The sequence below is a fragment of the Penaeus japonicus genome, unplaced genomic scaffold, assembly GCF_977035675.1.
Source record: "Penaeus japonicus unplaced genomic scaffold, GWHDUDI00000001_assembly GWHDUDI00000015, whole genome shotgun sequence".
NCBI lineage: Eukaryota > Metazoa > Arthropoda > Malacostraca > Decapoda > Penaeidae > Penaeus > Penaeus japonicus.
Genome location: NW_028234417.1, coordinates 21,618,225 through 21,634,442, shown reverse-complemented (window position 1 = coordinate 21,634,442; position 16,218 = coordinate 21,618,225). Strand labels below are relative to the sequence as shown.

At 39.2% G+C, this 16,218-nt stretch overlaps 1 protein-coding gene across 1 annotated transcript; it reads right to left on the bottom strand.

Moving 5' to 3' along the window:
• Nucleotides 1-860: 860 nt before the first annotated feature.
• LOC122242476 (hemocyanin AA6 chain) lies at nucleotides 861-11,782 on the bottom strand. The gene is made up of 14 exons (XM_042999772.2): nucleotides 11,546-11,782; nucleotides 10,209-10,389; nucleotides 8,949-9,055; nucleotides 7,368-7,481; nucleotides 6,980-7,182; nucleotides 5,876-6,026; nucleotides 5,465-5,566; nucleotides 5,006-5,188; nucleotides 4,354-4,482; nucleotides 3,892-4,074; nucleotides 3,486-3,624; nucleotides 3,187-3,294; nucleotides 2,307-2,431; nucleotides 861-1,955 (listed from the first exon to the last, which is right to left on the bottom strand). Exons 1-14 carry the CDS (start codon nucleotides 11,654-11,656, stop codon nucleotides 1,746-1,748), a joined length of 2,046 nt encoding a protein of 681 aa, XP_042855706.2. The 5' UTR covers nucleotides 11,657-11,782; the 3' UTR covers nucleotides 861-1,745.
• Nucleotides 11,783-16,218: the final 4,436 nt, after the last annotated feature.

Sequence of the window (16,218 nt, the reverse complement as noted above, 5' to 3'; positions counted from 1 at the left end):
AAAGTTACACAACAAATTTAATACGATAACAGACCAAGACAGATAAAGAGTACCGCCAAAACTGTTGTTCTGTTATATCCATCCAAGGAAAAGACACGTGGAAAATATGTAAATTGGAATCTCAATATCGTGCAACAATGCAACAGGGCCCTGATATCACACCCTTACACCTGTGCTTATTTAACCATGAGTCTTCCACATCTTCCACTGTAGTATCACTCAAAATACTGTCCCTTGTTCCTGAAGAAAGAGATATACTCGAAGTGAAAAGCTCTCTGAAGTAATACTGATAGCAACACACATAATACTCTTCAGGGTCAATGTGCTGTAAGTGATGCCACTCGCATTGCTTGGACAGATATTTCTTGCCTCGGCGCTTAAGAACCAGGAAATCTGGACATCCTTTCCTGGTATTTTAAGAAGAATTTAAGAAGACCTTAAATATATATTTGTGTGTGTGTGTGTCTATATGTCAATCTCTCTGTCTGCCTGTCTAATCATCTATCTCTATATCTATTTATCTATGTAAACATATATATGCATATATATATATATATATATATATATATATATATATATATATATATATGTATGTATATATATGTATATATATGTATATATATATATATATATATATATATATATCACATATATATTGTTATAATCCATGTCATCAGGTCCATGGACCCTATCATCAGAGTCAACACTGATAAATCAAGGTATCTTGTGATAATTTACACTGATATCTAGGGCTCTAGAAATATTTGTTACAGCTTTATCTTTCTTACTGATCATAAGCCAGAATTGTGTAGCTTATTTTTCACATATGATAGTAAGGTTGTTCTTAAGTAAAAGACCTATTTGAAAATATAGAAAATGATAATTATTCCAATAAGAAACAATAGTTGGATCATACCTATGTAACACAACTGTCAACAATATAATCACTTCTAGGTAAATACAATGATTCAGTGACTGAGATCCTTCAAAATTAAAATCATAAGTCCTTACATACGGCCTTATTCAAATATGTAAACAAACACTCCCCACACTTCCGTAACGGTTTTTCAAATGTAAACACAATAAATTCCCTTAACTAACACCAAGATATATTATATAAAATATAACAATCTTAGTGGACTTACTGGCCTTATAGACAGTCTTACCATGTCAGAATAATCAGCAAAAACACAATGATAAAATTGCACAGGATGCCACCAGCCCTGACACTCAGTCTACTACAAAACACTTTTCTGGAAATCCACATCCTTTAGTTAACAATTCCTTAATTAATTCATAATTTTCTTTCTTCTCCCAAAGTTCAAATATTAATGTGGCCAATGGTATAAGATGATGTTAAACAGTAATAATTAAAAGTAATAATTGCATAAATACAAAGGATACTATAGGTTATGGCAGACGTCTATTTCAGCAATTAATCATTTACTTCAATGATCTGCTGTGACAATATATATATATATATATATATATATATATATATATATATATATATACATACATATCTATATATATATATATATATATATATATATAAATATATATATATAGATATATAGAGAGAGAGAGAGAGAGAGAGAGAGAGAGAGAGAAGGGGAGATAGGGAGAAAGAGGGAGAGGGATGGGGAGGGGGAGGGAAGGGAAGGGGAAAGACAGACAGACATATAAACTGACAGACAAATAGACACACCGATACACGCGACCTCTGCAGCCGCACGACGCGCACCTCAGTTTAGTTTTTCGCCGAGGAACTTAATCGTGACGTCATGCAGGTAAGTGTTGCCGAGGCGGGCGTAGTCGGACATCTCACTGAGCACGGGCGCGGGACGGCGGTCGAACGGGAAGCCCATCGGACGGGCATCGGGGTATTTGGCGTCCTGTATTCCGCAGAAGGACACGCCGTTGGCACAGCGTCTCGTCTGGCCCGAGTTCAACACCTGAGGAAAAGAGAGGAACATATGTTTATGTTTGCTACTCTTGCAGGATGCGTGTATGTGAGTTTGTGTGTGTGTGTGTTTATGTTGTTTTTTTATTTTATTTTTTTTTTATTTGTGTGCATGTATGTGTGGTGTGTGTGTGTGTGTGTGTGTGTGTGTGTGTGTGTGTGTGTGTGTGTGTGTATTATGCATATATATATATATATATATATATATATATATATATATATATATATATATATATATACAAACACAAACACACATATACACAAACATCCAGAGGGAAAACTTTAAACTAAAATAATGTCAACATTCATATTCAACCTTTGTATGTTCACATGAACCACGCACTTTGTCCTGGTCGTAGTCTGTGAGCATGAAGAAGAGTTGGAAGACCATTCCCTCGGGGCGGCCGCGGGGGAGCAGCATGTGTTGGGGCCACCCGCAGCCGCAGAAGTTGATCGCTAGCTGTTCACCTGAAGAAAGAGATATGAGATGGACTTTACTTACATGCTATCGTTGTCTCTCTCTCTTTTTCTCTCTCACTCTCTTCTCTTTCTCTCTTTCTCTCTCTCTCTCTCTCTCTCTCTCTCTCTCTCTCTCTCTCTCTCTCTCTCTCTCTCTCTCTCTCTCGCTTGCTCTCGCTTGCTCTCGCTTGCTCTCGCTTTCCCTCCCTCTCGCTCTCCCTCCCTTTCGCCCTCTCTCCCTCTCGTTCTCTCTCTCTGTTTCCTCCTCCCCCCTCGCCCCTCTCTCTCTCTTTCTCTCTTTTTCTGTCTCCTCCCCCCCTTTCTCTCTCTCTCTTTCTCTCTTTTTTCTGTATCATCCCCCTTTCTCTCTCTCTCTCTCTCTCTCTCTCTCTCTCTCTCTCTCTCTCTCTCTCTCTCTCTCTCTCTCTCTCTCTCTCTCTCCCTCTTCCTCTTCCTCTCCCTCTCTTTCTCTCTCTCTCTCTCCCTCTCCCCCCCCCTCTCTCTCTCCCTCTTTCCTCTCTCTCTCTCTCTCTCTCCCCTCTCTCTCTCCCTCTCCCTCTCTCTCTCTCTCCCTCTCCCCTATCTCTCTCTCTATCTCTCTCTCTCTCTCTCCAACCTCCTTCCTCTCCTTCAGCTCCTCTCCCCTCTCTCTCTCTCTCTCTCTCTCTCTCTCTCTCTCTCTCTCTCTCTCTCTCTCTCTCTCTCTCTCTCTCTCTCTCTCTCTCTCTCTCTCTCTCTCCCTATCTCCCTCCCCCCATACTCACTCGAGTTTCCGGGCCCAGAGCCTTCGATGTCACCGAAGGTCAGTTCCTCGAGGTTGGTGATGGACGACTCCTTCGACGATCTGACGATGTGGTTCTTCCCTGGTTTTACTGCGGGTCCCAAGTCGAGCTACGTTAGTGCTTTTAGATTTTAGACTCTCTAAGACACTCTGACTGCCTCGTATAGGGAAAATATATGTAGTACTTGTTTTATTTATGTGAGTTTTAAATTATGGAATGAGTCTCAGAAATCATGTCGAGAAAATGAAATTGTAGGTTAAAGAGAATAATGCCAAACTCACGATCGTAAGTGAACTTGTCCATTTCACACCAGAGGATTCGCTGCTCCATGAAGTCCATCTCTTGTTCTTGACCGTTGAACTTCGGGGCCAAAAATATCCGCACAGTCACTACCTTCGTTCCTCGGTGGTTGTTGTTTACCTGCAGCGCAAGCAGGAATCACGTTATCTTTTATGGTGCGTGGTTCCGAAGTGTCCTGGATTTAACGATCTATCTGTTTTCAGTGTTGCGGCGCTGCTTCGAACTGTTCCTATTCCTAAACTCTAATTTGATCACTTCTGTCCAGTGCTTCCACCGGATACTTAGAAGAAAGAAAAAAAAAATCTAAGCAACCTCCGAGCTGCAATTCAACTCTAGCACCCCAAAGGATTTTAGTTTACACATAAACCTAAACGAAACGCAACTGGCCTGCAGACGATAGTCGAAGGGCTCGTGGTCGATGTGCGTGAGGCGCAGAATCACAGGCATCCCACTGAACTCGATGCCGCGGCTGGCCTCGAACTCCCTCTTCCTCCAGCCGGTGTGGAGGACGTCAGCCTCGTTGTCTCGCACCACGCCTGCCTTCTCGATCGTAATGCCAGGCAGGGAAAGCTGTGATGGAATTATGAAAGTATATTTTAACAATTAAGATACGTTTACTTTCGCATAGTTTTTGGATTCCTCCGCAGGGACTGTTGGGGATAGGTAAGTTCGTGTCCGGAAGCAAGTATGGACGGGTGATGAGTGTAATAACGCATAGTAAGAAGAAAAAAAACATAGTAAGAATAACTGTAATTTGATAATAAAATAACAATCATTTGATGGTAAGAATAGAAAGCCCTTAGTTGTGATACTAACCAGCATCTGATGACAGTGATTACCAAGACTTACCTCCTCTTCACTGTACGGCGGCTGCGTCAGCTTGTACTCCTGGAACAAGTCATCCACGAGCTTGTGCAGGCGGTAAAACGCCGGGTCTTTCACTGATATTCCGACGTCTCCGATAACGCCCATCTCCTCCTGCGAATGAGAGAAAAATCAGGTCATTTGTTGCGTCCTATCTTTCGAGTAATTCAAATCGTGTTTTTGATTGTGTCTAATTGTGATTTTTATTCTCGCTTTCTCTCCTTCTCTATTTACTTTCCTTCCCTTTTTCTTTTAGCGTTTTCTCGCTCTCCTAATTGTCTTTTCCTACCCTTCCCTTCCTTTTCTCTTCCCCTTCCCTCTGTCTGTCCCTCCCTTCTCCTCTTCAACCCGAGACTTCCATTCCCACTCCCTCTCCCTCTAGCTCTGACTCCCACTTCTTCTTCCTCTCCCTCTCTCTCGCCTTCCCACTCCCACTCCCTCTCTCCTTACTCCGCCCTCTCCTTTTCCCCTTTACTCCCTATCCTCCGCCCTTTTCCATCCCCCACTCCCACTCCCTTCCCCCAGTCCCACACCTTCCCCCCAGTCCCACTCTCATCCCTCCCCCTACTCCCATCCCTCCCTCCCACTCCCATCCCTCCCCCCACTCCCACTCCCACTCCCTCTTTCTCGCGAGCACCTTGTGAGCGTTGTCAGGATCGTGCGAAAAGGCCAGGATGTCGTGGCCGAAGTTGTGCAGGCTGCCGTAGAAAGGGTAGTTGATGCTGAGATCCTCATCAGCCTCCAGCGCCTCAGCCAAGATGTCTATTCCTCGCTGACCGCTAGTGACGTCATCTCGAATTGGAACTTTGTTGCCCTTGCGCTGCGGTGTTAAGATTTGGTGTTAGAGTCCCTGCGCCGTCGTGTGTTATGGAAGGATGTTGGTGTGCGTGGCGGAAAGCCATTTCGGGGGTTGATTATGTTTTCAATATATAAGGTCATTATATAACACTGTGTTTGTGAAGTCGTATGCAACAGCGAAGTACGTGGATACACAGGCGATTAAGCATTACTGTAGTCTTCGTTTTCTCACTAATCCAAACATAAGTTACAGAGAAAAAAAAAAATAAACAAGAAAATGATAATATGGGAAACACACGTCAACCATGAAGCCCTGATGAATAGCATCCAGGAGTCGAGATCGCCATATTTCCAAGTCAGTGATGTCCACAAACTCCCCGATCTCCCTGCGTCGGAAGTCCTGCCGGGGGGGGGGGGGGGGAATGGCTTTATCATCATGGTTATTATTGTTGGTGGAGGAGTTTTTGGTATTGTTATTATAATTATCATTACCATCATTAGCATCATTTGATCTACTCTTTATTACATTTTCTCACGTAATTATCATCATTGTGATTGCTTTAATCATAAGTATTCTAACAATATCTTCCATATACACAAACTTAGATCAATACTACTAATATCCATTAAACCTCAAGCAACAGCAAATCCAGCTAAACTGTATCAGCCTGTCATTCAAACAACCTCCCCCACCCCCCCCACTCTCTACCTTTGGCAGCGTGTTATCCTGCCGCGTCCCCCAAGCCCTTCCGGTGTTGCTGATGGTGAGTTTGGGGAAGTACCCGTCCTCGATGGGAACTCGCCAGTTGTCTAGCTTCTCCACTCGCGGGAGGCCCAGGCTGAGACGCTCCAAGTCGTACCTGGTAGTGGGCGGCGAATGAGCTCGTGAGATGGATGCTACTAAACGGGTATGGTAGATTGTTAGAGTCGTGTGGTGTAGGGAAGGGAAGTTAGGAAATATCGTTCTTAAATACTCACGGAGATATATATATATATATATATATATATATATATATATATATATATATATATATATATGTACATATATACATGTATATTGCTAAATATCATGGTTAACCACAAATCGGAAATATAGATCGCATGACATACGAAAGTCATGCACTAACACAGGAAATTCCTAAACTGATGCGAAAATATTCTTTTGAACTTTGGTTGTTTAACTGATGCGAAAACATTTCTTTTGACAACTTTGCATGTTGTTTAAATTCCCTAAACTGAAGCGAAAATATTTCTTTTGAACATTATGGTTTTTAACAAAAACAAAATCGATGAATCGCATGAACATCTCAGCGACAAGCGACTGACGTGACCCGCATTTCTGATTCCATTCTTCTTGAAACTGAGTTTCCAAAAAGCTCCTCTCACCTGGCAATCAACTGCTGATGCATGTAGTAAAACAGTTCTCCCTTCCGGTCGCGATCAACGCCCATGCCAACCGGGTAGATCAGGTGCCAGTGCCAATGGTGGACACTGAGGCCATAGTCCTCCCTCCAGTAAGAGAGCCTGTGCTCTGGCTTGAGGTGCGTGCCAGAGAACTCCAGTCCGTGCTCTACAATCACGGGTTCGCGCTGGGGAGAGATTGTGAAACGAAAACGTGATGGAGAGGGCGCACCACACCATCTTGTTGGGGAGTAATGCTACGAGTTTTCCTCTCGTCATACTATCACACCACCACTACCATCACCATCATCTTAAAAAAAGTAATACAAAACATCTCAGCGACAAGCGACTGACGTGACCCGCATTTCTGATTCCATTCTTCCATGAACTGATTTTCAAAAGCTCCTCTCACCTGGCAATCAACTGCTGATGCATGTAGTAAAACAGTTCTCCCTTCCGGTCGCGATCAACGCCCATGCCAACCGGGTAGATCAGGTGCCAGTGCCAATGGTGAACACTGAGGCCATAGTCCTCCCTCCAGTAAGAGAGCCTGTGCTCTGGCTTGAGGTGCGTGCCAGAGAACTCCAGTCCGTGCTCTACAATCACGGGTTCGCGCTGGGGAGAGATTGTGAAACGAAACGTGTGAGAGGCGCCACACACCATCTTGTTGGGTAATGCTACGAGTTATCCTCATCGTCATTACTATCACCACCACCACTACCATCACCATCATCTTAATAATTAAAAAAATAGAAACAATGACACTAGTAATGTCAAAATCAGAAGTATCAACCACGTACCTGATTAGGATCCATTCTGTTTATCCTGATCTGCGCCTTCGCCAGCGTCTCCTGGGGGACGAACCGCGACGGGAACACCTCCACAAAACTCGGCAAGCGAACGGACTGGAGCTCCTGGCGAAGGCGAGTGAAAGGCCGTCACATGACATTGTCTCAGGTAGTGTCTTATTCAGAATAATTTGGTATTAGGTTTATCCCTAGGATTTTTTATACACGTACCTGATTAGGATCCATTATGTTATCCTGATCTGCGCCTTCGCCAGCGTCTACCAGGGTGGACGATACGCGAGGGAACACTTCACAAAATCGGCAGGCGAACGGATGGGCTCATGGCGAAGGCGAGTGAAAGGCCGTTACATGACATTGTCTCAGGTAGTGTCTTATTCAGAATAATTTGGTATTAGGTTTATCCCTAGGATTTTTTTTTATATGAGTAAAAAAATCAAAAGAAATAAAAAGGAACCCTGATTAGGATCCATTCTGTTTATCCTGATCTGCGCCTTCGCCAGCGTCTCCTGGGGGACGAACCGCGACGGGAACACCTCCACAAAACTCGGCAAGCGAACGGACTGGAGCTCCTGGCGAAGGCGAGTGAAAGGCCGTCACATGACATTGTCTCAGGTAGTGTCTTATTCAGAATAATTTGGTATTAGGTTTACCCCTAGGATTTTTTTTATATGAAACAAAATAAGAAGAAAATAAAAGGATGAAAATACTGTACATGATAATAAGTTGTTATGTTCATGTTTTTAGAGGATTTTGATTAGGAAGGGAAAGTTGTTATGTTAATGTTTTTAGAGGTTTGGAGCAGCACGAAAAAGGATGGAAACAGCAACTGTACATGAATAAAAGTTGTTATGGTTCATGCTTTTTAAAGGATTTTTGAATACATTGTTGAATTATAACTTCAAAAAAGTTAATCGTATTTGTAAAATAATAATAATGATAATAACATTGAAGGAATTATAACTTCAGAAAAAGTTAATGTATTTGTAAGCGCGCTCGTGAAAAATTAATAATGAGAATAAAAAAATGGGAAAGGACAACATTAAACAGCGCGCTCGTGTAAAAATGTCAAAGAACATTTCTTTTGTCAGAAATTGACAGGGGAAAACCAAACTAATAAATATTAAAAGAAAAACATTTCTTTTGTCAGGTAATGGACAGAGGAAAGATTAAAAATATTAAAAAAAAAGAATATATATATATATATATATATATATATATATATATATATATATATACAAAATAATGATATTATATATTATTATATATTATATATATAATTATATTAATAATATAATAAAATGGAAATAAAACTTCTATCCTTTAGCCCAATTCTACCTTTAATGGAAGCCCAACTTCTACCTTTAGATAAAAAAAAACAAAAAAACATGAAGTCAACAAGAATAAAACACAAAAAATGGAAACTGATTTTCTTTGCAAACACGAAAAGAATAATAATAATAAAAAAAGAAAAAATGAAAACAAAAAACGAAAAAGGATGGAAGAATCAAAAAGTCAACAAAGTATACACGAATATAATTCAAAAAAGGAAAAAAAAAGAGGATAAAAACCAACCTTCTTTCTCAGAATAACAAAAGAAATGGCATAGATGAAGAGACTCTCATTCACGTGGCCATGCACACGGGCCGCTACCTCCATTAGGTCTTTGGCTCCGCTGGTCTCTGTTGGTGAAATAGGTTGAGGAGTGAAAACAACTTCTTTCAACCTCTTTCTTCAGAGATAAAAAAGAGTGGGGGCAATGCACATAGATGAAGAGACTCTCATTCACGTGGCCATGCACACGGGCCGCTACCTCCATTAGGTCTTTGGCTCCGCTGGTCTCTGTTGGGAGAAGGAGGTTGACATGGGCGTGAGGAAAAAGAGGAGGAAGAAATGGGGGAAAATGAAGAGGGAATGAAGGAGAAATAAAGGGAGAGAAGGAGGAGGAAGAAACAAAATGAGAATAGGGGAAGAGAAGGAGGAAAAAAGAGGAGGGGATGAATGAGAATAGTGGAAGAGAAAGGGAGGGGGGGGGGGGTAGGATAAGAAGGAGAATAGAGGAAGAGTAAATGGAGGCAAAAGAGGAGGGAGTGAATGAGAATAGAGGAAGAGAAGAATTAAGGAAAAGAGGAAGAGAAGAAGGAGGGAAAAGAGGGAGAGGAGAAGGGAAAAAAGAAGAGAAGCAGGAGGGAAAGGCCAGAGAGAAGGGAAAGAGGATGAAGAGTAGAAAAAGGAAAATGAGGAAGGAGATGGAAGTGTGAGAAGAAGAAAGGAGATGAAAAGAAGGAAAAGGAACACGCATTATATCTCTGGCTCCACGAGTGAATTCAGAGAGGGAATTTAAATGAAAGAAAAAAGGAACAAGAATTATATCTCTGGACGAGAAAGTGAAAAAGAGGTGGAAAAAAAAGGAGGAAAATGGAAGGGACTGAAGGAGAAAATAGAAAAGATTTAAAAAAAAAAAAAGAGAAGGTAGTGGGAATAATGCAAGGAAAAGGAAAAGGCGAAGCGAAAAAAAAAGTAGCCAGTGGGAATAATGCAAAGAAAAGGAAAAAAGAAGGGAAAGGGGGGGGTGGGAGAAAGCGAGAAAGAATAAGTAGCCACTTCCCAAAACTCTTGAAATTCAGGGTAACGAAATTCAATAGATCAAATCACTCATAAAGACCTGCGAGCATCATAAACATCAAACTTGTACCAAACTGACTTCATGGGACAAAGTTCACTTACAAAGGCAGGCAAAGATCCTCAACGCCATCAAAATAGACTTGCGAGGGTTAGCTCTCGCATAAAGACATCATAGACATGACAACCCTGACTTCGAAGGATCAAACTCACTCATAAAGACATCACACAGATCCTTGGCAGCTCGCCGATGAGACGCGAGGAAGAAGGAGAAGGCAGATCCTATAGGAATCGAAGTAGCCGTGCCGAGATCCTGCAGTGCCACGTCATTTCGTTCTGGCACTTGGAGCTTGATAGAGGGGGAACCCGCTATCCTCGTGGTCACAAGGGGAGGCTGGAAGGATACGAGAACTGTACAGAATGCATGTTGAAGTTGGAGGATTTTTGCTTGTGGCTTATATAGAAAGGATTCATTATGTGAAATTTAAAAGGTTTGCTCGTCATGGTTTGTAGGATGTTTGTGATTACGTACATAAAACAGGGCTCGGGATGAATCCGATCTTTATTTCTAAAATGATAATAGTAATAATCATTTAAAGAATTATAATCGACTTAAAGAAAAATACTGTTACAAAAGATAAATCCTTGGAATAAAAACATTATGCAAATAAAGACCATTTTTGAAAAATACACCGAAACTTTACTTGATTATAACACGATTTTGAAATTCACACTAAACTCAAATTCCTTACATGAGTATAAACATAGTATGATGGTACTCATATGTCTCATAACTAGAGAATAAAGCTTCTATATCCATATAAGATAAGCCTTTATTACGGCCATGTAATATAATATATATAATAGACTTTATACGATGAAAAAGGTAACTTTGGGTCAGTACATTCATTGACACTTTTCTCGTTACCCCATTTTTTTTTTTTTTTTACTAGACGAGTCCAAATATTGAAAAGAGGAAGCTACAGCAGTATATAAATGTTCAACCACTATCATAACCAAGCAAGTAGTGAAAGGGTATTCACAATATCCATCATTAAGACGGAGAAAATTCTCTGCAAAATCATGTGACAGAAGAATCATCAACATCAACCTGTACTCTCTTGGTCGTTTATTCTAGTTAGATAATGGGTGTAGGTTCAGCACAAGTCCTGTTTCACATTACAGGGAGAAACTCTGACCTGTTGCTATGCATCGGGGTATGACCAAAACCTTTTGAATATTCCTACTTTACTAAAGTAATAATGGTGAACAGTCCTAGCTCATCAGTCAGCAGCTATACCTAGTTGATACTCCTCACTGGCTTAAAGAATGCCAAGGCTCTGGCATCTGAAACAAATCCTGAACTGCTTCCAAGGTGTGAATTTGTCTGTCTATCTATCTAATCACACCTATCAATTTATCTATTAGTGTTAATCATACCACATGTATAATGTTAATACAACCAAAATCGCATATGATATTTTGTAATTCTTCCATACACACATCCATAACTTACAACCTATCTACAGTGCCTACAACCTGTGACTAACCGTGTCATCATTTTCAAGGACGAAGAGGACAGACCCTTTCCCTCTGGGTCTATTAAGGGGTTCCTGAGGTAGCTCGAAGAGGTAAAGAAGTTGCTGCTGTTCGATGTTCATGGTTCTTTGGTTTTGTGCAGGAGAACCCACTCGTCCTCCTGGATAAGGTGTTCGAGCGAGATGTGGAGAGGGTGAGGGAGCGCTCGGGACGGAGGCGAGAGAAGGATTGTGAGCGGCGGATATCACGGTGGCTTAATATACCCACAGGCAGGATGGCTCATGTATCGTGTGTGCTTATATATGTATATATGTATAAATGTATATATATATATATATATATATATATATATATATATATATATATATATATATATATATATATACACACACATGGGTGTGTTTAAGTATGTGGGATCATGTTATTGTATTTTTACATATAGTCATAGATACACACCTATGGACACACACACACGTATATATGAATATATATAAATATATATATACATATATATACATATATATACATATATATATACATATATATATATATATATATATATATATATATATATATATAGAGAGAGAGAGAGAGAGAGAGAGAGAGAGAGATACACAAAGTATGTATATATGCACGTACATATTCATTTATTCGCTACATATAATCACGCCTGCATCGTAAATGCCCCCCAGGTGCAAGCGCCATGCACGCAGCTGGAGAAATATTTTCCGAGTGTGGTCAAAATAAACAGGCGCCACTCATTATCAGCGACAACAACGTGTCTTTTTGAATGTTAAAGAACAGTAATGATTATATGTAAGTACCACTTGCTTATTTTCACAAGCAACACTGATCGTTGGAATGAACTTGGCTTGTTTATCAGCGACTAGCCTTTTCGTTTAATATTTTAAAAATATGGTCCGTTCATTATGTGTATACTGCTTGTGTTTGCGCACAAGTATGTATGCTCAGTATATATATCTACTTGTGTGGATGTATATATGAATAGAATAATGTACAATTATGTTCGCCCTTGCCTTCGTTTCCGTTCATCTGTCCTCACTTGCCCTTCTTGTCCTGCTTCCCCCTTACCCTCTTATATACCTTCTTCCCCTCCTCCTCAGACCTGAAGATGAAATCCAGGTGAATTCCGAAGCTGGTGTCATTTTCACGAAAAAAAAAATATATATATTTTGTGCATAGTGGGTTTTTCTGTCATAGTTTATATGTGTTGATTCCCTTGAAATTGGAAAATCCAAGCTGGGGAAATCTATTCTTCATGTAAGGAGCACACTTATGGTAACATAACAACGAAACAACAGCAATAATAACAACAATATTATAATACTGCCTCTATTACTCTCTATGTTTGTCTCAAAAGTGAAAAAGAAGGCTGGTCATCTAAATGTAAGCAATCAATTTCAAATGATCGTCATTATAAATAGTATCACAGTGTCATGAAATTATCTTGAGGAGGTACACGTGTCAAGGGGATTTCTCAAAGCTTATCAAGTTGAAAGTCCCATTTCAAAATACGAAACCACCTTCATAGGTGTGTATACATAAGGGATCAGAAAAACAACATAGTAATGTGCACACAGATATTTGATAAAAACACCACCGCAGAAGAACAAATTAAAGTCACAACGTTTTGAACTGCTTTGAAAGTTCTTCCTCAGAGGGTATCAAATGAATACTTAAGAACTTGAGGACTTTCAGAAAGTTCGAAATATCACAACTTTAATCTATTCTTAATGTGGCTTTGCTTTATTATTTTCGATATACAAAAATACTCAAGAACACACACACACACACACTCACACACACACACACACACACAAAGACACACACACACACACACAAATAAACTCACATACATTGAAACAGACACGCCAAAGGAGAACAGAGAACAAGTCAGTAAACAATTGACATGATAATGAGACGGGCAAGATAACAACGGAAGTGGCGTATCAGTGACCCACACTCAATATCACATGTTTATAAGGTGCTCTGATCCCGAACTAGTCCTAACGAGTTAAGAATCTCGATTTTAGATAGGTTGCTATCAAACTTAGAGGGAAGGAAAGAGAGAGAGAGAGAGATAAAACAATCTAGTCAGCTCTTTTTCAAACGAGATCTCTGAATGCTACCCATCGAAGGTGACTGTATCGTTGTAAGAAAAGTGTTATATTTCAAAATCGTTTATTCAAGTTTCAGATATAATATAATTTTCAACATTCAAAACAAACGCAAAACTGGTCAATTGAGTGATACTAATAACAAGTATAGCAAGGATATAATGAAATGAACAATGGTAGTGGTAGCAATAATAACATTTTGTAACATAAACAACTAATGTTATGAAAAAATAACAGCTAATAACGGTAATGATAATGATAATAACGATATGATGATGATACTACTATAAAAAATCATGAAAATATTATGCATGATTATTAGCAAGGATAATAATGATAATGATAAAAACAACAGCAATATAACTAAAATATCATTTATGATAATACAATAAATGAAGATAGAAATAAATCATAATCATTCATTATACGAAAAGCAATTGCAATATGAGTTGCATTATACCTGAAACACAAGCTTATAGACTACTGGCTCCCAAAATGGGTGCTGCGGCATTCGAGTGTCAAGGGAACTTAGGAAGTAAATAGCAGAGTCGCAAGACACCAAAGTGAAAGAAAATCTACGGGTATAATACGCTACTCGCATTCTTCTAGTGTGTTTAATGTTTGCCATTTTGTTTATTTTGATTCGAGTAACAGTAATAGTCCTTGGAACAAGCGAAAATCCACCATGATATTAAGGTAAATTCATGTTGAGCAGTGTGGTGGGGGATAAAAAAGGGACTTTGGGGCCACCATTGAGAAAACAACTTTTGGAACCCCTGTACGGACGGACTATCGCTAACGCCTATTAGATAGAATTAAAAAGCCACAACTTCCGACGAAAAACGCTAAGCGAGTACTGGATCGCCTTTCTCATTATTGTGTTTATGTTTTATTTAATTTTCCACTCCACACATCTTGCTCTGTAAGTATCCCACTTGGAAAATGCTCTCCCCAACGCAGCGGACTAAACACTGCCTGTGGAATAGTCATCATAGGATGTTTGAACAATACGTCTTAGAAAAACAATTCATAATAACTGCAACGGTTGCTGCATGAAAGCTTTTGCAATAATGCATAACGTATGAATCCTGTAATTGGTATTTTGCTTCTTTAAGGAATCTGAGAAGACCATCTACATTAGAGTCTCACTCTAATGAAATCTTCACATGTGTGCGGGAGACAGAAAAGCGAGTCTTACAAACGAATTTTTCATCAACTGACAAATAGGGCCACTTAGTTGACACCGGGAGAATTTCAGGTTCTTTTTTTTTTTTCTTTTTTAATACTCATTTCATAAAATGCTTTCTCTTTTGGTTAGGATCATATCGCGAAACAATGTATACTGATATCGACAGTGAAAACAAATATCCTACTTGTTTCATGTAATTTCTAACTGCCGATTTTCCGCCAGCTTATTAAAACTGAATTTTTTTGGACACGATATTACGGATACATCTGTCCTGAAACAATAATATTCTTCAGTTATTAGAAAGAAATGCTTCCTTATGGGATTTAGTGGATGATGATGATGCAACTACTATTACTAATACTACTGCACTACTATTACTACTACTACTACTACTGCTGCTACTACAACTACTACTATTGATGACAATTATAATGATAATCATAATTATGATAACAATTGTAATGATAACAATTTTAATGGTAACAGTAATGCTAATAATAAGGATAATATTAATGATTGGTATCATCAAAATAGCAATAATGATAATGATAATGATCGTGTCATTGATAGTAATAGTAAGAAGGATAAACATGGTAATGAAACAATGACAATAAACATGATGATAGTGATAGTAATTATATAATGATGTTAGCCATGGTGACGACAATGATATAGATAATATGAAAGACAAAGATAAGACTGATATATCGTGGTAATACGAATAGATCTAAGATTCTTGATAATAGTAATAATGATGATAATTATAACATTAATACCAAGATTAATTATAGTAACAATAGTAATGATAATAATAACAATGACTAGGTGATCTGTTGTGCGGCATTTGCTGCAAAACATTTTGTTAAATATCTCGATATCAAATAAAAAATAGATTATAAGACAACCTTACAAATCAACATGCAACATTGTCTATGTCGCTATACCATCGCAGCAAGCTTATAGCATGTCATAACTACATAATATGACGTCGAAGCAGTTTACCGGCGAAAAAGTTTGACGGTATATACCGTCGTGACAGGGAAAGGGTTAACATTCTTCTAAGAATCTAAATTTCTGCAGCACGCAATTCGTCTTCCATTTTTATTGATCCAACTTTGGCATCCATATGTCATTATGAGCAAATGTAGCCTTTGAGTAATCCAACTCTGCTTGAAATTGATATTCTGTTGTTTTTAAATAGATCAGATATTTTGGCGCAGGTTTGTTTGGCAATTGTTATCCGTTTTTTGATGTCTTGATCACTTCTACCATCATATGTTATTAAACTTCCAACATATGAAAATCGTTCTACCTGTCTTATCTAATTGTTCTCTGCTGTGAGTTCACATTTTGGTAT